Source organism: Cucurbita pepo, chromosome 8 (genome assembly GCF_057944985.1).
Source record: "Cucurbita pepo subsp. pepo isolate OVF chromosome 8, ASM5794498v1, whole genome shotgun sequence".
Classification (NCBI taxonomy): Eukaryota; Viridiplantae; Streptophyta; class Magnoliopsida; order Cucurbitales; family Cucurbitaceae; genus Cucurbita; species Cucurbita pepo.
In genome coordinates, this window is record NC_141805.1 from 3,765,644 (window position 1) to 3,788,373 (window position 22,730).

General features: G+C 38.1%; 4 protein-coding genes and 1 pseudogene across 7 annotated transcripts; 2 read left to right on the forward strand and 3 right to left on the reverse strand.

Annotated features, from left to right (window-relative positions):
• The first annotated feature begins 1,337 nt into the window (after positions 1-1,337).
• Positions 1,338-9,277, forward strand: LOC111800214 (cyclic nucleotide-gated ion channel 1-like; annotated as a pseudogene). The gene is made up of 8 exons (XR_015422318.1): positions 1,338-2,199; positions 2,378-2,867; positions 3,698-3,910; positions 4,009-4,296; positions 7,773-7,882; positions 7,984-8,220; positions 8,385-8,779; positions 8,856-9,277. The product of XR_015422318.1 is annotated as a cyclic nucleotide-gated ion channel 1-like (transcript).
• Positions 9,278-9,544: 267 nt separating this feature from the next.
• LOC111800213 (non-specific lipid-transfer protein 3) lies at positions 9,545-10,364 on the reverse strand. The gene is made up of 2 exons (XM_023683807.2): positions 9,976-10,364; positions 9,545-9,833 (listed from the first exon to the last, which is right to left on the reverse strand). The coding sequence occupies exons 1-2, from the start codon at positions 10,362-10,364 to the stop codon at positions 9,770-9,772; spliced, it is 453 nt and encodes a 150-aa protein (XP_023539575.2). The 3' UTR covers positions 9,545-9,769.
• A 36-nt stretch (positions 10,365-10,400) lies between these two features.
• Positions 10,401-13,215, reverse strand: LOC111800208 (putative RING-H2 finger protein ATL21A). The gene is made up of 2 exons (XM_023683801.2): positions 12,212-13,215; positions 10,401-11,027 (listed from the first exon to the last, which is right to left on the reverse strand). The coding sequence occupies exons 1-2, from the start codon at positions 12,903-12,905 to the stop codon at positions 10,585-10,587; spliced, it is 1,137 nt and encodes a 378-aa protein (XP_023539569.2). The 5' UTR covers positions 12,906-13,215; the 3' UTR covers positions 10,401-10,584.
• Positions 13,216-13,865: 650 nt separating this feature from the next.
• LOC111801179 (thioredoxin-like 2, chloroplastic) lies at positions 13,866-18,332 on the reverse strand. Of its 3 annotated transcripts, XR_002816094.2 has the most exons (6): positions 17,785-18,332; positions 16,230-16,409; positions 15,267-15,431; positions 14,441-14,603; positions 14,187-14,256; positions 13,866-14,092 (listed from the first exon to the last, which is right to left on the reverse strand). XR_002816094.2 is itself a non-coding variant. In XM_023685178.2 (5 exons), exons 1-4 carry the CDS (start codon positions 17,992-17,994, stop codon positions 14,463-14,465), a joined length of 696 nt encoding a protein of 231 aa, XP_023540946.1. In that variant the 5' UTR covers positions 17,995-18,331; the 3' UTR covers positions 13,866-14,092; positions 14,441-14,462. The 3 variants fall into 3 exon arrangements, 2 of the variants coding, with proteins under 2 accessions (XP_023540946.1, XP_023540945.1); XM_023685178.2 differs by lacking the exon at positions 14,187-14,256 and having other exon boundaries at positions 17,785-18,331; XM_023685177.2 differs by lacking the exons at positions 13,866-14,092; positions 14,187-14,256 and having other exon boundaries at positions 14,264-14,603; positions 17,785-18,331.
• Positions 18,333-19,800: 1,468 nt separating this feature from the next.
• LOC111801191 (uncharacterized) lies at positions 19,801-22,641 on the forward strand. The gene is made up of 6 exons (XM_023685195.2): positions 19,801-20,016; positions 20,251-20,425; positions 20,847-20,899; positions 21,111-21,312; positions 21,441-21,493; positions 22,195-22,641. The coding sequence occupies exons 1-6, from the start codon at positions 19,971-19,973 to the stop codon at positions 22,395-22,397; spliced, it is 732 nt and encodes a 243-aa protein (XP_023540963.1). The 5' UTR covers positions 19,801-19,970; the 3' UTR covers positions 22,398-22,641.
• Positions 22,642-22,730: the final 89 nt, after the last annotated feature.

Below are 22,730 nucleotides of genomic sequence, written 5' to 3' on the forward strand. Positions count from 1 at the left end.
TCAAATGTTCATCTTTTAATGTGAAGAATTGTTTGGGATTTGTTGTCTAAGTAGCTTTTTTTGATGTTGATCTGTTTATAAAGAGCCCTGTTTGGGTACTGTTGGTCAAAATAGCATTCAAGTTTATGGGTTCTTGGAAAAACTTAAAACTTTATGGAAATGGAGCCGAATTCTCTCGGTACTCAAATTTGATTTTTATTATTTTTCGGAGGAAGAGATGTATTCTCTTCGTAAGTTTGATTTAAAATATGTATATAGTGGTTCCTTTTGAAACATCTTCCATAGTCATATATGTGCCAAATATTAAATAATGAATCTATTTGATATATGTATTATCGTTATCGTTATGGTGATACATATACCTATCAAATAAATCTAACTCCACTTTCACCCTATCAAATAAATCTAACTCCACTTAGATATAATCTTTTTGAAATTTGTCTTTTGAATAAATATTGGATATTATCAAGAATTGACTAATACATAACACTATCAATCTTATTTTGAAATGCGAACAAACTCATAAACATCATATGGGATTTGCTTAGCTTTTGTTCAATGGGCTCAATGATGATGGACAATTAAAATTTGATCATGGGTTTACTCTAAATATGTCGATGGTTCATAAAGATGATTGTAGTATTGCTTGTAAAATGTTTAACTCAACCAAATACATAACTAGATTCAATGAAGCATCATCAAGCAATCCGAATATGGACTCCAAATTCAACTTTGTGAAGATCAAGATTATACTTATGATCCTAATTAATAACAACTTTAAACGCTCTTATTAAGGTACGTTCGAGAGTCTTTTTAATTAATATATTATTTTGGTTCCTATACTTTTGATGGTTTCAAATGTCGAAATTTAGTTTATATACTTTCACTATATCTTATAGTTTCTATAAATATTTAATAATTATGAGTCTTGTACCTAAAAATTTGGTAAATATATTCAAATTACTAATATTTTGTTGGATTGGATAAATTTTAGTTTCAAACTAACGATAAAAGCATGCCTAAATTATAAATAAAGAGTTGGGTATGACTAAAAAAGAGGCCTTGCTTTTCATCCCAAAATCTAAAAGATCATAACTATGACTTTAAGGAATCATATTGTGATATTTGTCCTCATCGTTCTCCCTCCGATGAGAACCCCACTTCTTTTCTTTATTAAAGTAGTGAGAAAAAAGCCATGGCAACTGCTTTCAAGTATTAACTTGATATTCAAGGCCGAAGGTATGAACTTTGCAAAGTTTTGTAGGTTGCCACAATTGGGTTGTTCTTAATTTGTAGCTTGCTCAGCAATATTTACAGCTTTTTTTTGTTGTTTGTTCTTTGAGTTGAACAATTAGGTTGGAAGATAGGTGTTAATTTTTGTGAGATTCCACGATGGTTGGAGAGGAGAACGAAACATTCTTTATAAGGGTGAGGAAGCCTCTCCCTAATAGACGAGTTTTAAAAACCTGAAAACCCGAAAGAGAAAACTCAAATAGGACAATATCTGCTAGTGGTGGGCTTGGGCGGTTACAAATGGCATTAGAGTCAGACACCGGACGATGTGCTAGCGAGAAGGCTAAGCCCCAAAGAGTGGTGGACACGAGGTGATTTGTCAGCAAGGATGCTGGGCCTTGAAGGAGTGGATTGGGAGACTCACGATTGGAGAGGGGAACGAGTGCCAGAAAGGACGCTGGACTCCAAAGGGGTGGATTGCGAGATCCCACATTGGTTGGAGAAGAGATACGCGTTTTAAAAACCTTAAGTAAAAGTTCGAAAGAAAAAACTCAAAGAGGATCTGTTACGAACTTACAAACTGAGACATTGTTATTTCACTGACAGGCACCAGACAAACCAGAGAAGGATGGTTCTGCTTAGTTTCTTTTTGGTAACAAATTGACATGCATGTAAACTGTTTGTTGAAAGGTCCCAATGGCTGTAAGCGAGTTAGGGAAGTGGGATATAAAAGCACTTTGTCAAAAAGCTCTAATAAAGACGAAACATTTTCTTGTACCTCACATTGGCCTTTGCTTTACCACTTGATTGAAGGGATTTTCAGCCTTCAGTTTTTCCTCTCTCAGCCCTTCTGGCTTCCATTCAACAACCTAAAGAACATGTTTTTGTTTATAACCTTAAGTACCACTTCTTGCCTCTCATGCAAGTGACCATATTTATGGGTTCCCAGATACCAAAAACTGTAAGGTCTGAACATTCTTAACTCTCTCTGTGACTTTCTTTAAGGAAATCTGGTTCTTGTTGTCCCAATTGTTTTGCTTACTTCAACGATAATCACGATATATTTTAACCAACTGAGCTATGTTTATCGACTTGCTTGACCTTGATTCTATCAACACTGATATATACTCCCTTGATCAAATAGGTTTGGACAACCAACTTCTGACTCCCATGACAGATATGGAGGCTACCAAAACAGAAGCAGACTGTCTCCAAGCTCAATGTTGGAATGTTTACACAGAGGATTAACACAAATAGGCTTCAAACCAGAATTTTGGAAGAAAATTCTTGATCCACAGAAGCCATTTCTTCAGCAATGGAACAAGATATTTGTGCTGTCCTCTGTCATAGCAGTAGCTGTGGACCCTCTCTTCTTCTACGTCCCAGTCTTTGACAAATATCGTCAATGCCTAACCATGGACCAAGATCTTATGACCATTACTTGTGTTCTTCGTTCATTCATAGACTTATTTTATCTACTTCACATGATCTTTGAGTTTCGAACTGGTTTTCTTCCCCCTTCTTTGCCTGTGTTTGGAAGTGGTGAATTAATCGAAGACCCAGCAGCTATAGCAAAGAGATATCTCTTCTCAAACTTCTTGATTGATATCTTATCCATTCTCCCACTGCCTCAGGTATAATTTATTTGGAATGTTACATATTGGTTGATGAGCTCTTTAAAGCACAGTCCAAAATCTTCTCTTTCTTCACATATTACGAACACCCTGTGCTTGTTTTGTTTTGTATCCTGTTTCAGAGTGGATTATGTTAGGAATCACGACTCTCCACAATGGTACGATATTGTGCACTTTGAGAATAAGCTCTCATGGCTTTGCTTTGGACTTCCCCAAAAGGCCTCATACGAATGGAGTTGTATTCCTTACTAATAAACTCATGATCATTTTCTAAATTAGCCAATGTGGGACTCCCCCCGACAATCCTCCCCTCGAACAAAGTACACTATAGAGCCTCTTCAGATGCCTATAGAGGACCTTGAACAGCCTCCTCATACTTGAGGCTCGACTCCTTCTCTGGAGTCCTCGAACAAAGTACACCATTTGTTCGACACTTGAGTCATTTTTGACTATACCCTCGAGGCTCATAACTTCTTTGTTTGACATTTGAGGATTTTATTGACATGGCCAAGTTAAGAGCATCGCTATGATACCATGTTAGGAATCACGACTCTCTACAATGGTATGATATTGTCCACTTTGAGCATAAACTCTCATGGTTTTGCTTTGGGCTTCTGGCCTCATAACAATGGAGATGTATTCCTTACTTATAAACCCATGATCATTTCCTAGCTTAGCCAACGTGGGACCCTCCAACCATCCTCCCAACCATCCTCCCAACCATCCTCAATTGGATAGATTCTTGTGAATCATTTGTTTGAAGTAGCATTGATTGTCTCACTTAAGCGAACTTACTATTTAAGATAACATAGTCTTTTCATGTCATTCAGCTTTTGGTATTAGTAATGATACCTGCAGCGAAAGATCCAATTCCAACAAAGACGGAGAACATCGTGAAGATTGCGGTTCTTTTGCAGTATATTCCTAGGCTTCTTCGAATTTATCCACTATACAGAGAAGTAACCAAAAACTCTGGCATACTGACAGAAACTGCTTGGAGTGGAGCTGCCTTCAATCTTCTTATTTATTTGCAAGCTTGTCATGTATGTGTTCATTTGATTTTATAGCCATCCAAAAACCACCCCTTTTTATGTTTCGGTTTACAAGAAGTTCTCTTATAAGCAGTGAATTTGATGATCAGGTTGTTGGTGCCATTTGGTATTTTGTTATCAATAGAACGCCAAACCAAATGCTGGCTTGTGGCATGCATGAAAGATGACTGTACAGACAATTTTTTGTACTGTGAACGTCGTAGTAAAGCAATGTCCTCTTCTACAATTAAGTTTTGCTCTCCTGAGAAATCTAAAGATGACAAGACAAAGACCTTCGACTTTGGGATGTATGCTAAAGCCCTTGAGTTTGACTTTACCAAGACGAGTTTTCGCCACAAATTCTTCTATTCATTCTGGTGGGCTCTGCAAAATGTCAGGTTGGTAAAAGTTTTCCATTGTGACATCGGTTGGAGAGGGGAACAAAGCATTCCTTATAAGGGTCGGAAACCTCTCCTTAGTAGACGCGTTTAAAAACTGTGAGACTGATGGTGATTCGTAACGAGCCAAAGTAAACAATGTCTGCAATTGGGCTTGAGCTGTTACAAATGGTGTCAGAGCCAGACATTGGGTGGTGTGTCAGCGAGGACGCTGAGCCCCCAAAGGGGGTGGATTGTGAGATCCCACATCGGTTGGAGAGGGGAACGAAGCATTTCTTATAAGGGTGTGAAAAACTCTCCCTAGTAGACACGTTTTAAAACCGTGAGGCTGACAGCGATACATAACGGACCAAAGCAGACAATATCTGCTAGTTGTGGGCTTGAGCTGTTACAAATAGTATCAGAGCTAGACACTGAGTGGTGTGCCAACAAGGACGCTGGGCTCCTAAGGGGGTGGATTGTGAGATCCCACATCGGTTAGAAAGGGGAACGAAACATTCCTTATAAGGGTGTGGAAAACTCTCCCTAGTAGACGCGTTTTAAAACCGTGAGGCTGATAGCGATACGTAACGGGTCAAAGCGGACAATATCTGCTAGTTGTGGGCTTAAGCTGTTACAAATGGTATCAGAGCTAGACACTGAGTGGTGTGTCAACGAGGATGCTGGGTGTCACGGTCATGCCTGTCCAGGGCTTGTTGCCCATAGCCGCATGCCCATGACAAGCCAAACCCTTGTCATGTCTTTTCATTCTAGTGTTTTTCCCTTTGTAATTCTAGAGCGTATGACACCTCAAGAAAATCATGTCTAGGCCTGCCAGAACTAAAATGGCCCAGAATGTACTATAGGGGGATATGACTAGTCGTCAACTTCTCCCTACCCAAGGTTATATATGCTAAGTCGTTGTTATCTTTCTCTTGCTTGCTTATATAACGTCTCTTTCTAAAAATCTCTCTTTCCAAAATCTCTCTCTCCTCGTTTTCTAAAACCTTCTTTTAAAACCGAGGTTAGAGGCTCGACCGTACGTCGCTTGGCCGTAGGCGACGCAAGAACAAATTGGCTTAACTCACTTGTCGCTGGAAAGTGAGTGCCGCACAATCGCTAGTCCGCTGCCTTCGAAAGTGCGATTGTGTCAAGTGGTATCAGAGCTTTGTTAGCTCCGTAACGTCATACAGACTGAGATCATGTCGACGACAAAGTCGACACCCAAAGCACAAGCCGACCGGCTTACGCTAATAGAGGAGGAAATGCTGTTCCTCAAAGAAGTCCCTGACACCCTCCGTTTCCTGGAAACGCGGGTGACCGAACTGAGTGAGAAAGTCGTCCAAGTCGACGCAATGGGCAACCGCCTGGATGGGTTGCCAATCGCAGAACTGTTGTTTCGAGTGACCTCGCTCGAAGAAAGAGTTGCTCCTACGAGCAGCCCAAAACCGTCTGATAGTCCGGATAGCTCTGTCGCACACAAAGAGGGACGTGGCGAAGAGTTCGACGTACTACAAAACACAATGATGAGTTTGTTCAATGGATTGGCTGATGAATTCAGAACAACAGTCGACGACCTCCAAGAAAGGATGGCCGCCATGAGCACTCGAATTGAAGTTACCATGAAAGCCGTGGAAGGTGTCACGGCTGGACAAACTAATGCAGGATCCAACAAACTAAGGTTCCCAGACCCTAGAGCCTTCAAAGGGAATCGGGACGCCAAAGAGTTGGAGAACTTCATCTTTGACGTCGAACAGTACTTCAAAGCCACAACGGCTTGTACCGACGACAAGAAGGTGACTGTAGCCGCGATGTATCTCGTAGACGACGCCAAACTGTGGTGGCGTACGAAGGTGCAAGACATCGAGGATGGATTGTGCACCATCGACTCATGGGAGGACCTCAAGAGGGAATTGAGGGAACAATTCCTTCCCGAAACATACGGGACTACGTCAGACAGTTCTCAACCCTGATGCTGGATATCAGGGGCACAGCAGAGAAGGACAAGGTGTTCTTCTTTATAAATGGCCTACAGCCGTGGGCCAAAACAAAGATACATGAGAATAGGGTCCAAACCCTAGCTGCCGCAATGGCCTGCGCCGAGAGACTCGTGGACTGTGGGAACGAAGCAGGATCCCAAAGAAGAGCGACACCAGCCCCAAACAACGGGGGCAAACCATACAGACCACCAGGCCATCGAAATGGAAGCCCCAACCGATCGAATGGATGGACGGATAGACCTCCTCAGAACAATCAAGCGGGGACATCTCGAGGGCCTTACCACAAAAAGAAACAAAGGAAGTGGAAGAGATCCTAGCCGACAGGGTTAGGAAGATAGGAAGACCTGTACGGACGATTCGTGAATTCCTTGTCAAATGGAAGAATCTCCCTACAGAGGAAACAAGCTGGGAACGCGCCGAAGATCTGAACTCCGCCGCCACCCACATCGCAAGGTATGAAAGTAGTCGGTTGACAGGGACGTCAACCAATTAGGTGGGGGAGGATGTCACGGTCATGCCTGTCCAGGGCTTGTTGCCCATGGCCGCATGCCCATGACAAGCCAAACCCTTGTCATGTCTTTTCATTCTAGTGTTTTTCCCTTTGTAATTCTAGAGAGTATGACACCTCAAGAAAATCATGTCTAGGCCTGCCAGAACTAAAATGGCCCAGAATGTACTATAGGGGGATATGACTAGTCGTCAACTTCTCCCTACCCAAGGTTATATATGCTAAGCCGTTGTTATCTTTCTCTTGCTTGCTTATATAACGTCTCTTTCTAAAAATCTCTCTTTCCAAAATCTCTCTCTCCTCGTTTTCTAAAACCTTCTTTTAAAACCGAGGCTAGAGGCTCGACCGTACGTCGCTTGGCCGTAGGCGACGCAAGAACAAATTGGCTTAACTCACTTGTCGCTGGAAAGTGAGTGCCGCACAATCGCTAGTCCGCTGCCTTCGAAAGTGCGATTGTGTCACTGGGCTCCCAAGCGGGGTGGATTGTGAGATTCCACATCTGTTGGAAAGGAGAACGAAGCATTCCTTATAAGGGTGTGGAAACCTCTCCCTAGTAGACGCGTTTTAAAACCGTGAGACTGACGGCGATACGTAATGGGCCAAAGTAGAAAATATCTACTAATGGTGGGCTTGGACTGTTACAAATGGTATCAGGGTCAGACACTGAGTGGTGTGCCAACAAGGACACGAGGACCCCAAGGGGGTGGATTGTGAGATCCCACGTCTGTTGGAGAGGAGAATGAAACATTTCTTATAAGGGTGTGGAAACCTCTCCCTAGTAGACACGTTTTAAAACCGTGAGGCTGATGACGATACATAACGGATCAAAGCAGACAATATCTGCTAGTGGTGGGCTTGAGCTATTACACCCATCAATTTGATATGATATATGTGAAGCTATTGTTATAAGCTCCAAGTTTCCCAGATAATCTTAAGTTAATGCTTGGGGGCTACATACACTCTAAAAGAACTTGCTTATCTCCTTACAGCTCAAGTGGACAAAACCTTAAAGTAAGCAACTACATGGGAGGTTCTTTTTGCTGTCTTAATACCCATCCTTGGTTTGGTTTTATTTGCCTTACTCATTAGCAATGTTCAGGTCATTCATGTTTCTGATATCATCCCTCTTCCATATTCTATAACTCATTCCCTTCTCTAACTGCTCCAACTTTCAACTGTGAATCATTCCCCTTGTGACAGAAATACCTTCAGTCAACAACTGTTAAAATAGAGCAGATGAGAATCAACCGACGAGATATCGAGCATTGGATGGCACATCGTATGCTCCCGGAGGACTTAAGGCAGCGTATTAGACGATACGATCAATACAAATGGCGGCTAAACAGAGGAGTTAAGGAAGAGGAACTCATTACTAACCTTCCTAAAGACCTTAGGAAAGACATCAAACGCCATCTTTGCTTGTCCCTTCTTAAAAAAGTGAGTTCTTTTCAGACTTTGTCATGTTCCGATGCCTATTTATATTAAAAGATCTGGTAGAGATATATTTGGTAGATATTTGGTAGGTGGTTGAATCTGTTAAAGCTATATTCACTCTTCGTATTCTCTCTTCGTGTACATACCTGAAGTCATAAATGGTTTAGGCGACACTTTTTAGCAACATGGATAAGCATCTACTAGACTCAATGTGCGAATATCTCAAGCCAGTGTTATTCACAAAGAGGAGCTTCATTCTGCAAGAGGGTGACCCAATTGATATGATGCTATTCATCATGAAAGGAAAGGTAGCTAACATTATAACTTTTGGTTGGAACACCAAGCCTTACACGGACATACTTAAAGCAGGCGACTTCTGTGGTGAAGAGCTAGTTCAATGGGCAATGGATCCAACCTCCACTTCTCTTCCCATTTCAGCTAGAACAGTTGAATCTCTTACTGAGGTTGAAGCCTTTGCTTTAAAGGCTGATGAGCTGAAATTTGTGACCAGTCAGTTCCATTTCCAGCGTCTTAATAGCAAGCAATTTCAGCTCAGAGTGAGGCATGTTTATATGAACTGTTGCTTTGATTCAGCTGCTGCTGAAGTGATTGATGTGTAATGGTTTTTCTTTTTTTAGATTCTATTCTCATCAATGGAAAGTTTGGGCAGCCTATAAGGTACAAGAAGCTTGGCATGATTACGTTGAAAGAAAGAAGAGAGGGGGTGGAGATGGTAGATTTCAAGATGCATTGGCTAAGACAGTTGGTGTCTCGGCGAGCTTTGGCGCCACTCTATATGCATCCATGTTCATATCACATCTGTTGCTTGCTGTGCAGCAAGATCAGCACCAGAAAACTGCTCCTTTCACACGAGTGATGACGCTACCGCTGCCTCCGAAGCCAGACGATAAGCAAGACGAGCCAAACTTCACCATCTTGAATTGTTAAAAATGTGTTGTTTCGAGCTTCTTCGTGCTTGAAGGTTTGTGTCTATTTGATCTTTGAACTTTGAACTTAACTTTGAAACGTCTAATAAATCTCTGAACTTTTGATCTTAAAATTTGAATTTTATGTCTAATAAGCATTTGAAATTCAAATTTGGTGTTTAATAGAAGTTTTTCTCGTTCTACACAAAATTTGATGTTTAGAGTTCTATTAAACAAAAAAATTCTAACGAGATGGAATAGTTTTGAAAATTTTAAAATATGTTAAAATCTCGACACGAAATGAAAATGTTAAGAATCTATTAAATATTCTAAAGTCTCTGGGCCTATTAGTTATAAAATAGAAAGTTTAGAGACTTATTAGACACTAAAAGATAGAACTTTCGAATACTTTTTAATATTTTTTACATTTATGATACTCATTATCTCCAAATTCACGATTACAATAAGAGAATTGGGACGAAATTGATGAACGGGTTATCGTTATTCGAGTATTATTAGGAAGTAAATAAGGATTATTGAGACGAAGACTCAATCTTATTTTGAAACGAAGAGAAACTTAAGAAGAACATCATATGGGATTTTGGCTTGGTTTATGTTGATTGGGATCAATGATGATGGCAATTCCCAACCTCATTTGGCATGCCACTTCCAAATTCGAAGCCTTCAACCCTGCATCCCAATACACACCAACACCAAAATATTAGCATCCAATATCATAGCCAACGCTTTTTTCTTTTTAATTTGTCCCTTGAAAATGCTTTTTAGATTCATGGCGCGAAGGAAAAGGAAAAGGGAATGTTAATTTGATTACTCTGAGCAGTCAGTGGAATTATCAATGGGAGGAATTTGAACTGGAATTCCGCAGCCTTTGGCAATCGAAGGAATGCGATTCGGGTCATAAGCTCCGATTATCGACAAACTCTTCTTGATACACTCGCACAAATCAACCTTATCGTTCTTCGTTTTAGCATCGGCGGCCAACTTAGTAACGCCACTGCAGCACGACGGCGGTGGATTCTCTCCAAGAAACCCTCCGTTGCTGCCTTTGATGAAGCTCAAACATGGAGATAGCTCCTGCGCCACCAGTATGCAGCTTCCCATGTCGACATTCTGAGACAGCGCGACCATCATGGAGCTTGTAAGCATGGGGATGAAGGTTAGTGCACTGATCATCAAGCGGAGATTGTAGATTCCTGACATCTTTCACTTGGGAATTTTTACAAACACTTGGTGGGTTTACGATTTTGTGTGTTTTTATATCAGTTTCTTGTGTAACGATTCCTGAAATTCTGCTACCATGCCGATTTTATGAGTTTCTTTTGGTTATTGACACACAAAAAAGTGGGGTTTTCTTAAATAACTTGAATCTCTGTACACTGACTTTGCATTGTTGTGTTCTTGTTACGTAGAAGAATTGAAGTTAGTGAGAAGGGGAGGGAGAGGGAGAGTTTCGACAAAGAGGGCAGCTGCTGTTGACACGAAGCCATTGATCAATACAATCCACATGGAAGCAATGCTTGCACTCAGGAATGCATCTGACAGTGTCTTTAGTTAAGTACTCTCCGAGGCATATGGGGCAGGTGTTGCCATTGGGGCCAGGCAGCCGCCGGCTTTCTCCAAGGATTACCTTCTGATATGAATCAATGGTTGATTCGTCCAGACCACTCAAACGGATCGGTGGCTCTGTCTCTAAAGCTGGATTGACCTGCTGCTGATGCTGAGCTTGGTTTCTTCTGCTGTCTGCAATGCCATAGCCCCACCTTGCGAAGCAGATGAAGCAGCCAAATCCAAAGACACACATCAAACTCGGTAGAATAATCACCACACAGATGATCCGCAATATTCTGAGACCATTATTCTCCCCTGAAAATTAAGGTATTTCATCATTTAAAGTTTGATATTTTTGCAAACTATATCATGAATGATATCATTAAGAGACGTGTAGCTGAGAACAAATGTCTTTGTCATTCCTTCATCATCCATGATATTCTTCTATTATTACTTTAATCTCAACTTGTCTATAATATAAGCTTTATCTATGTCTTAGTCAACCAAGAGCCAGTCTAAGATTCATATAGCAGCCTGTATCTTTATTTTTGCAATATGGGTTAAAGTTGACCATGATTGGAAGAAAACAATGATTTATTTTTATTTGACTTTTTAGGTAACAACCCTAGATATCTACTTAACCTAAAGTCGTTACTGTATATACATATAGTCTACAAAATTAAATGCAGCCTAGCCCTATACTAACCTATAGTCTACAAAAATAAAATACAAATTACCCTATGCATGTGACATGGTCTCTTGAGTTACGATGTCATTGTCAGCCGTACATGGGAGTCTTGCTTTACTTGGAGAATAAGAGTAACACATGGCTTGAGTATTTTAAGAAATACTGAGTGAGTGACCACACTATTGGGGTTAGATGCAAGCACACACAATCATGAATTTGACCTATCATTTAGATCCGTATTCTCTTAGCCGACTATCCTAAGCGGGTAATGAGATGTATATTTACTATTCCACACGGCTCACACGTGATTGTGTGTGCTTGCATCTACCCCAATAGTAGGGTTACTTAATGAGTATTTCTTAAAATACTCAAGTTATATGTTACTCTTATTTTTCAAGTAAAAGCAAGACTCCCATGCACGGCTGACAGTGGCATCGCAATTTAAGAGACCAGGTCACGTGCATAGGGTAGTTTGCATTTTATTTTTGTGGACTATAGATTAGTATAGGGCTACGCTGCATTTAATTTCGTCGACTATAGGTTAGTATAGGGCATTTATGTTTTATTTTACTGATGTTCTTTTAATTCATGTTTAAAGTATTTTAAGACCTTTCAGTAAACATGTAAGTTTGTGGCAATGTGTTTATGATAAAATTTTAAATGATTATTTCAGCATAAAATAATATATATACAGTAGTAGCGACCTTAAGATGAGTAGAAAACTAGCAATGTGTTCCCATCCATTTCAGAAGATGAAGAGTTTAAAGATGAACATGAACTTAGGAAATAGCACAAAGGGTAGAATTTTGACCTGTTGAGTACTTATTGAAACAGGCAATGCCGAGGCCGCTGTTGCTTTTGAACCCACAAAGCCTGCCTTCTGTTTCGCAGATACTGCAAGCAGGGCTATTCCAAGTTAGCAGGAGATCACCATAGTGGTCGGTTAGAAACTGATTGGCCTCATCTGGGTACGCAACTGGGACAGTTAAATTAGCCATGATCTTGCAAGAGTTTGACTTTGACATTGACCTAACATAACTCATGGAGGAAGTAGCCACAACCGAGCTGGTGGAGTTGCTAAGGCAGCTAAGGACAGGAAATCGGGATGTTGCAAATTGAGGTAGACAGCTTAGGAAGGTGAAATTCTTGCTAAAAGGGAGCAGAAATGGAGAATTTGAGAGATTGAAGTTGAAGCCTTGAAGAAGAAGCCTTTTAGGAAGGCAAACATCTGGATCATAGAGCTGTATCTGTTGAGCAACATAATCAATATTTCTAACCAAAAACTGTTCTGAAGACGATAGATTTAGAGTCGACACGCCCGCGTCGTTGCAGGCTAAGTTGAAACCAGGATAGCCACATCTTGCAGGTTGCAGCTCGGGAATTCGGAACGGGAATCGGATGCCGAAGTTGTCCTTCATACACTTGGAAATAGAGCAACTTTGAGCTGTGGATAAAGTGGGGAGGATGAAGAGGAAGAAGAGGAGAAAGGTATGTGAGAAATCCATTAGCTTGGCCAAAAGGGAAATTTTTGTAACTTGAAGTAGTTCATATTTATGTTATTGACTTCATCATTTTATTCTGAAGTCAGAAGCTTTGAAAGTTGTATAATGGTTGGTTTGACATTCTTTGGGTGTGGATGCCATAGTTTTAATATTGATGAGAGAGCTACAGAAATTTATTAAGAAATTTCAATTTGATATAAACTATCAAACTTTCTCTTTCGGTATTTTGTGCTTATTTAATTCATCTTCAAACTATATTATATATCCATAGACTTTATTATAAAAAGTTCAATAAAATTTGGTAGACTTTAGAAATTGTTTACGGATGGAATTCTAAATTTTTACATCTTGAAAACTAAATTATAACTTTTTCTAAATCATAAGAGACCTGATCAATCTCAATTGCAAATGCAAGTAATTTGAAATAGTAAAACTTGAATGGAATCTTTAAAAAGAAATCTTGGTCATTAATATATCATATTGTGTAATAGCCGATGCCCACCACTAGCATATATTGCTTAAGCCCGGGCTTTTCCAACTTTCCCTAAGGTTTTAAGAGGTTAGAGAGAGGTTTCCACATTCTTGTAGGGAATGTTTCGTCCCCTCTCTAATTGACGTGGTATCTCACAATCCACCCCCTTGGAGGCCAAGACATTCTTATAATAGGGAATGCTTCGTTCCCCTCTCCAACCGATGTCGGATCTCACAATCCACCCTCCTTGGAGACCTCGCTGGCACACCGCCTAGTGATTGACTCTGATACCATTTGTAACATCCCAAACTTACCACAAGCAAATATTGTCATAAAGAATGTTTCGTTCTCCTCTCCAACCGATATGGAATCTCACACAGAGTCAAATGATTACTAGTTAGTCTAATCATTCCGTTGTATCAAACACTCAAAGTAATGAAGTAAAATAAATAAATTTATATACCTAACCTTGGAGTTATTAAATTATAAACTTTCTAAATAAATAAATTTATATTATTACCAAGGATTAGAGGATAAAATCACAATTAAAAGTTGAGAAATAAAGTAACCAAATGTAACTAAAACACTGAACAATTTCGAGATTAAATCAACAGAGCCATCAAAATTTAGCCATTGACCGACACGAACGGCGAAACTACTGCCTCTTTGACATGCAAGACCATGCAGACGTAAAAGAGAGTTTCATTATGAATGATACCTGCACATACCAAGTTGTTTATAGTTAAGCTTCTTAATCAGAGCCCTCCATTTCTAGTCTTAGTGAATCACAAATGTAGAGTAAAGATTTGAACCTAGCAGTAACTTAAAAGTACAGTAGAGATCTGACAGATTCTGGACTAAATTTTAAGAATATGCAAGCCTCTGCCCATCAAACCAAATGAATCAATGGCATGTATTTAAAACTAGATTCAAGAACACCAGTTTCAAAGTAAAAACATCAAAGGTAGCAGAAGAAGGCAGCAAAATCTTTCACAAGAATGCAAATTTACAGATTGGAAAGCTGACTGCTAGGTTATATTAATAGTAGGGGAATGCACAATGGTACCGATGGGCATTTGGGAGCAAGTCTATGATGAAGAAGCTTCTGTTTGTTGTTTGTCCTTGGGACTCAAGGAGGGCTCCAGTACAAGATCTCCTACTCCTCTTGGCGGCCCAATGCTGCAACGAGCTGTGTTGTGCATTTTAATTGCATCTTTAATTTTCTGGAACTGTGGGAAGGAGAAAGGTTAGATAGAGTAAGTAGAATGATGGTATTCCTTCATATATTGATAATCAATGCCAGCCATGAGATCAAACACTTAGCATAGTTTTCCAAACTTGGCATACGGGAAGTTTTCAGTCCATATTAGAGATCCACGTCAATCCTTCTAGCACATTCACATCTATGAAAAATTGTAACAACCAAGCCCACCGCTAGCAAATATTGTCCTCTTGGGACTTTCCCTTTTGGGCTTCCCCTCAAGGTTTGAAAACACGTCACTAGGTAAAGGTTTCCACACCCTTATAAGGAATGTTTCGTGTCCCTCTCCAATCAATGTGGGATTTCACAATCCACCCCTTGGGAGCCCAGTGTCTTGCTAGCATATTGCCTGGTGTCTGGCTCTGATACCATTTGTAACAGCTCAAGCCCACCGCTAACAGATATTGTCTCTTTGGGCTTTCCCTTTTGGGCTTTCCCCTCAAAGCTTTAAAATGCTGTCTACTCCACACCCTTGCAAGGAATGTTTCATTCCCTCTCCGACCAATGTGGGATCTCACAAAAGTCTTATTTATATTTTAACCTACATTGTGTTTGTTATAAGCTAAACCAATAAAATAGTATGAATTGTTTACACATGAGATGGGGGACGGGGAGGGAGGAGGATGCTAACCTTTGCAAGTGAGCATGAGAAGGACTCCAATTGTCCATCAGCTCCACGATAAAAATGGAAATAAGGAAGGACCTTGACATTCAAACTTTTGCACATTTGCTTGTTTTCATCAAAGTTGACTTTCAGGAATAAAATCTCAGGGTGCTCATCAGCTGTTCTGCATAGCTGACAGTTCCATTTCAACATATATACAAACGTCAAAACATAAAACAGGCGACTAAAATTTCTAATAAGAACAATAATTGCAAGGTCAGATTTTGCTGTAAGATGCCTTTCCTTTTTAGGAAACAACAAATGTTAAATCCAATGAATATCAATCATTTAATGTGTGAAGCATTCGCAAGAATGACCGTGCAAATAAGAACTGCTCTGGAGCTTTCTTATTATAACTAAAGCGAGAAATAATGACAGAACAGCTACTGCAGCAGAAAACCAATAAAGGAATGCAGAGTATTTTGAGATTAGCAACTTGAGATATCAAATATTGAGCAGAGTTATGCTTCATACACTAATGCTTCCCTTTTAATCAATTGGAAAAGCTTTTTGTAATCACAGTGGACAAACCATCCCTTTTGTAAATCTCATACATCAATGAAATTGTTTCATATAAAATATATATATATATATATATATATATATATATATATATATATATTTGACGAGTTTTTGATAACCAATTTTTTAAAGGATTGAGCAATTGTCTACAGTTTCAACCTCAGTAACATAGATAGGTAGAAACCTGCAAGGCGTCTAAAAATACTGCAAAGTGTACTTTAAAGATTTTCATCTTGATAGCTAGCTAACAAAACAGCAGTCATTTAATGCCTACTTGTTCAATTAGCTGGTCCTAATCGAGTTTCAGAAAATGCTCCATTGATGGAATCAAGTCTTATATCATGATACACTTAAAACAGACCAACATCACAATCTGAAGAAATCTAAAGCATTGATGAAGAAAGTTACCCGGGGAAATAATGCCCTGCAGGAAGCACACCAGGTTCCGTAAAAATCTACAATAACTAATCTATCACCAGATTCACTCAATGCCGTTAAAAATTCCTGTGTCGAATGTATATCAATCATGTTTGGTGCACTCTTTTCCCACCATTTTGGCTGGTCTTTTTCAGCTACAGCTGCCTGTACCTGTGGCATCATAGAACAGTTAACAGGCGCCACCGGGAAAATGATTGACATCTATTTTGTTTGAGTAAGAAACATTTTTAAACAGATAATCATGTATAAAAGGAAAAGCAGGGAAAATAGTACAGCCTCCTGCCCTCAGAAAGCGAAGGAGAAATTACAACAAGTTGTCATGTTTTCCACACAAAAGAAATTTACATATATGTAGTCTCAACGCTACAAACTGAACGATAACTTTGCGAGCTGCTCATTGCCTATGGGAGCTTGCAGGCATGCAATAGCCAATAAGGTAATCAAGAAGATATTTGCATGTAAGGATGCTAGAACTCTCCTACTTCCAGTATTTTGAATCAAAACTATGAGTTATATGAAAACCTTCCATGTTGTCAAGATGTAAGCCTACTAGTAATCTCTCTCGTTAAAAGAACTTTGAAATGTAAGGTCTTTCTCCACAAGTTATCTCTGCTCAGGCCTTTTAGAAACATCTAAAACAAGTCAGCTGAGCATAAAGTTAAGGAAAAACATTATGAAAATTGAAGAATCCTATCCAACCAAGCAGCCTTTCAAAATCCAATTAAACAATGGTTCTCAGCCATTAAGAAAGCTTCCAGTCTCAGATAAATTTCACAGCTAGCAGTGAAAATCCAAAGGCAACAACTGTTCAGAGATATGTTTCCTATGAACAATCACATAGGACTTGCATCATATTTACTGGCGAGAATTCTGTGAGAATTCTGTGCGCAAAGGGTGCTGGAGTAGGGTGCTGGAGTTCGACTACTTCTCGTACCCCACTGCCATTGGTAATCATGGCCATGCTTCTATTTCAAATTTTACCAGTCCCCAAAAGCCTCATAACTCAATATGAACATAAAGAACTCTCCAAATAACAAGGTGCTCACTCCCCTCGTTCATAACCAAAAATCTTGCCAAAAGCTATAGCCAGATCTGAAGGAACTTTAAAGAGATATGAAGAGAAAACATGGCTCCTTATGGTTTAATCAACCATAAAATAAGTGTCTCTTTAGATTTAACCAGCATCAGGCTAGACAGGAATATAAACAACTTCGTAGAACAGACTAGAACTGTAAAGTAAGAATTGAATGCATATGGGAAAGAATTGTTGGCAAAGCAATGTAGCTAATTCTTTTAACAGATAAAAGTACAAGCATCAACTACCTAGGGAAAATTTGAACTTAGTGGGTCTCACAATTAGGGTTGTATAGAACCTTCTCAAATTCCAATTCAGCACATGGAATCTCAAATTGAAAATAAAATTCAAACAAGCCCAACAAACAGGTTCTTGCTGGCAACTAAATTCATATAAAAAAGAATGAAAATCTCAACAATTATAAATCCAACCAAAAGAACAGCTGTGTACCTTGAAAGATACCAACCTCTTTCTGGGTGTGAAAGAAAGAGGCATTACAAAGCTAGTAGAGTAACGCAGCAGAGAAGTCGACCTCTTATCCGAGCTTTGAATGGGTGGAAGACAAGTCTGAATAGAATTGCAAGATGAAGCAAAGGAGGCAGGGAAAGAAGTGGATGGGAAACAGAAAGAATGCGAGGAAAATCTAAAAACATCAGCCATTTAGAGACAAAAACGCAGAAATTCTACTTCCAAACACAATCTCTGTCCCCCCAAGAAGAAGAAGATGATGATGGTGATGAGGTAAACAGCATGGGGTGAAAAACGAAAAAGGCAGTCTCGAGAGAAGGAGAAGAAGGGTTGTTTATAATTGTGGCTAGAATTGTGCGCGTGAATTGGAGAGAGGCTTTTACGCTTTACAGGATTGTAATGGTGACTGCAACAATTGGTAATCAATCCGCCATTTTAACCCAATCACAGTTCTATCAGTTTGCTCTTCCTTGCCAATCATCTCTGGTCTCGTCGGTGATGAGATTTTTCTGCTTTGACCTAACCAACGAGATTTTTTTGTGAAGATTTTCGTTAAATATTTTTTAAAATCTTTAGATTTCAAAAAAAAAAAAAAAAAAAATTAAAATTAAAATTACAGTTAAGATATCTTTCCTAAAAGAGTTCAAGAAAATATCAAGTAAAAATTTTATTAATATTCTCCCATCCAAAACACCTTTAAATATTTAAAAATATATATATATCTCTTTAAAATTTTAAAAAAATAAAAAATATTTAATCGTAAGGTTAATAACGATTTAAAAAATATTTACAAATTTTAAAAAATAACATTAAAAAGTTTGGAGATAATATTTGAAATGTATATAGATGGTTTCCGTCCATATATTGACAGAAACAATTTTTTTATTTTAAAATTAAATGTATTAATGCTCCTTATAAATTTTGATAATTATTTTTTAAACATGCTATCGATGGTAATTATATTTTTTGAATTTTTAACTATCATAAAAATATTTTTAAATGGAGGGCATTAATAAAATCTTTTAAAATTGAAGAGTATTTTTTAAATAAATGAATAATATTTATTATTATTATTTTGAAAATGGAGGAGAAACTTTAAAAGTTTATGATATTCTCATTAATATAGTTCTTAATAGATTATTAATTTAGACAAATCTTTTATAATGGTAAATTTAATATAATTCAATAAGTGAAAACTTTGTTTAATTCTTTTAAATTTGAATATTCACCATTTTTTATTTATTATAATTTTAAATTCATCAAATTCAACTTTTTAATGGGTATAAAAAATTAAATTAATTCACTCATTTTAAATAAACATCGTCTACGACTCAATAATTTTAATAAAAATTAAGACTTACAAAATCAAGTTTGATTCCATTCATTTTAAGATAATTAAGTGACGTTGGCTCATGTATCAGCTTGGAGTTTGATTTTCAGAATGGATGAACTATTATAAGTGAAATTAAATCTCGTGTAGTTGAATATAGAAACATTTGACCGAAACAAGTTTAGAAGCACCAAATTGGACTTGAAACTATAATTGAGCTTACAGTCAGAATATCTATGACCTAGGTTAGATGAAATTGGTTAATGTATGAATAATATGTACCCTATAACTCTCTTTACTGGTAGACGTTTACTTCCTCTCTATTATTTATGATCATTATGTTAGTATGATAATGTTATTGCCTTGTGAGACATCATGATGTATCATGTATCATAAACACGAATGAAATACTTCGAACATATACGTCCATCTTATAAATATATATATATATATATATATATGTATATGTATATGTATATGCGCGCCACGATAAGCATAAAAGTATTACGTGAACTATATCGACAAAATATATATATATATATATATATATATATATATATATATATATATATATATATATATATATATTCATTGATTTTATATTTATTGTTAACATATAAATAGAATTATTGATACCGCCTCGAAACATTATGAACAAATTAATGAAAAAATAAATAGGCGTGACAGAGGAAGACAGCACACAGATTGTGGGCAGGGCCCCAACGAACGCTCTGTCCAATCTGTCATTTCCGCTGCCGGCGCTCCTCTGTTCGAACCCTTTCTTTTCTACCCTTCATCTTCTCAGTTCTTTGCATTCTATTCCATTTCCAGAGTCAATATGGCAGAATCCACACCAGACCGGTCGTCTCCCCCTCTTTCATCCGGTACGTTTCCTATCAATCTCCTGATTTTTCCTTTTTCTTTTTTCTTTTTTATTTTTCGTATATATATATGTATATATGTTTGATATCGTCATTCACGTGATGATTTGCATTGCGTTTACATTTTCTGAGGATTATTTGATCAATTTCCATCGGTTGTAGTATACGAGTGTTTTGGAATCAATAGGTTAGTGCTAGCAGATTTTGAATTAGAAGTATCCAATTCGAATTTTGCAGAAAATTTGCAGACAGATGAATCGCCTGGTCATCACAAGGAGACTCATGGAAGACGGGATGATATTGACGAGAATACCTCGTTGGATGAAGTCAGAGCGCCAAACGTGTTTGAGAGAGTAAAAGAGGAGATTGAGGCTCTGGTTGAAACGATCCACCCGAAGAAAGAGTCACAAATGTATGAAAGGAAGTTTTTATTCACTTATTGATCAACTAAACTTTTAGGTTATAATTTCATTAACTTCGACATTGGACTTATGTAAATGGTAAAATCAAGATATTGCTTCAATAGGAAACAGTTGACCTTCTTTATAAATTTGTATAACTAGATTTCAATATTTATTGCTAGGTTTCGGAGTTCTTATGTTACTTGATTTTGTGCTTGGATTTAGGAGTTTTGTGGCTGAGTATGCGTTTTCCCACTAGATTTTGGATGTTTGGCGTTGGATCTTAGATGTTTTATGAATTGGTTTTAGGTCAACTTCGAGTTTTATTTCAAAGATAGTCTACTTATTCAAGTTCAGAATTCAATTTAATGAAACTAAAATGAGCTTTTCATATATACATATATAAGTCCTCGTGTTGTTTTCTGGTCGCAGGGATGAAGCTTCAGCAACGGATTCCATCGAAGAGAAAACAGAGTTCCTATTAGGTGGATTCTTTGTTTCTTATCATATTAGACTTTGCAATTGTGCAGTTGTATTCATATCTTTCTGCTTCCCTCTTTGTAAACTAGCTTATCTTGTTCATAAACAATGTGGACAAGATGGGAGATTGATTTATGAAAAGCCTCTAGACAGAAGTAAAACTTGATATGTCGAAATAATTATGGAGTTTATCTTCTTCTTGTGTGTATGGATCAGATAGCACAGCGAAAGCAGCAAAAGTGATAGAAAGAGCAAAGGACGAGATTGAGAAGATATGGCAAATTAAGAAGTCAAAAGAAACCCATGGCCATCGTGATGATATAGGAGAAGATACTCCAATAGATGAAGTCAAAGCTCCAAATTTATTTGAGCGGGCAGCAGAAGAATATCAGGCCCTTATCCAAACGATTCACTCTAAGTAAGAATCTCAGACATGCGATAAAAGGTTTTGATTGATTGTTTTTAATTAGTTTAGGTTGAGTGGTTATGAGATACATTTAGTTTTTTTCTTTCTACATTATCTCATTTACTGCAATTCTTTTGAAGGAATGAAATTACCAATGCTGCATCAATTCTGAAGGAAGCAATGCCTCTCTCGGGTAATACAGTTTTCAAATTTGCATTCTTACAGTTCTCCAAAGATGCTGTTTATTTATGCTCTATTATAACTTTTGACCATGGTACTCTGGTTGTGTGAGGTTCACATCGGTTGGGGAGGATAACGAAACATTCTTTACGAGAGTGTGGAAACTTCTCCTTAACAGACGCATTTAAAAACTTTGAGGGAAAGCTCGAAAGGGAAACTTAAAAAGGACAATATCTACTAGCAGTGGGTTTGAGCTGTTACAGATGATATCAAAGCCAAACACTGGGTGGTGAGTCCCAAAGGGGGTGGACACCGGGCGATGTGTCAGCGAGAACACTGGGCCCCAAAGGGGGTGGATTGTGAGATCCCACATCGATTAGAGAGGAGAACGAGTGCCAACAAGGATACTAGGCCCTGAAGGGGAGTGGATTGTGAGATCCTACGTCGGTTGGGGAGGAGAACAAAGCATTCTTTATAAGGGTAGACGCATTCTTAAAAACCTTGAAAGGAAGCCCAAAGGTTCATATTAATTGGCCACTGGTTCACATTTATGGAAAATCGAAGTAGTTCGTCTAAATTGTTGTTGCCTAATTGCTACCAACTTGATGTTTTCTTAGGATTACTGATGAATTACTTGTTTTATTCTACTGTACAACAAAGTTTGTTGCAGATATTTTGCTTCTAATGAGTTTATCCGTGCGACAAATGATGCAGAAATGAGTTCAAATGAGAAAATGCCAATCAATGAAGTGAAAGGGCCAAATATTTTTGAGAGAGCAGAAGATGAAATGGAGGCACTTGTTCATGGCATCCATGATAAGAAGGAAACTGATTCGCCAGAAAAAGAAGGATTTCTGTCAAAACTGGGAAATTGTTTGGAAATAATATGCTCTCCTTCAAAAAAGAAAGATGATTAAACCCCAAAGCAAGAATTTGACAATCAAGAATGATGGTTTGTTTTCTAATATTTTTTCATCTGTGTATTGTTCCATTACCACACGAATGTTTGTAAGTCATCCACTTGTATTTCTGCATTATTGTATAACAGGAGCTTTGTACATTCCCATTTTGGGAACGAATGTATATCCTTTGTAACTTTGTAATCTGGAATTTGTAAGTTGTAATAATAAAAATTGTTTGCAGTGGGTTTGAATGTTTAAATTTCATTCATAAGTAGTAACTTGATGATTGATACAGGATCACCGAAAAATCGTTTGCGTATACTTTACAAAAATATTTATGCAAGCTCT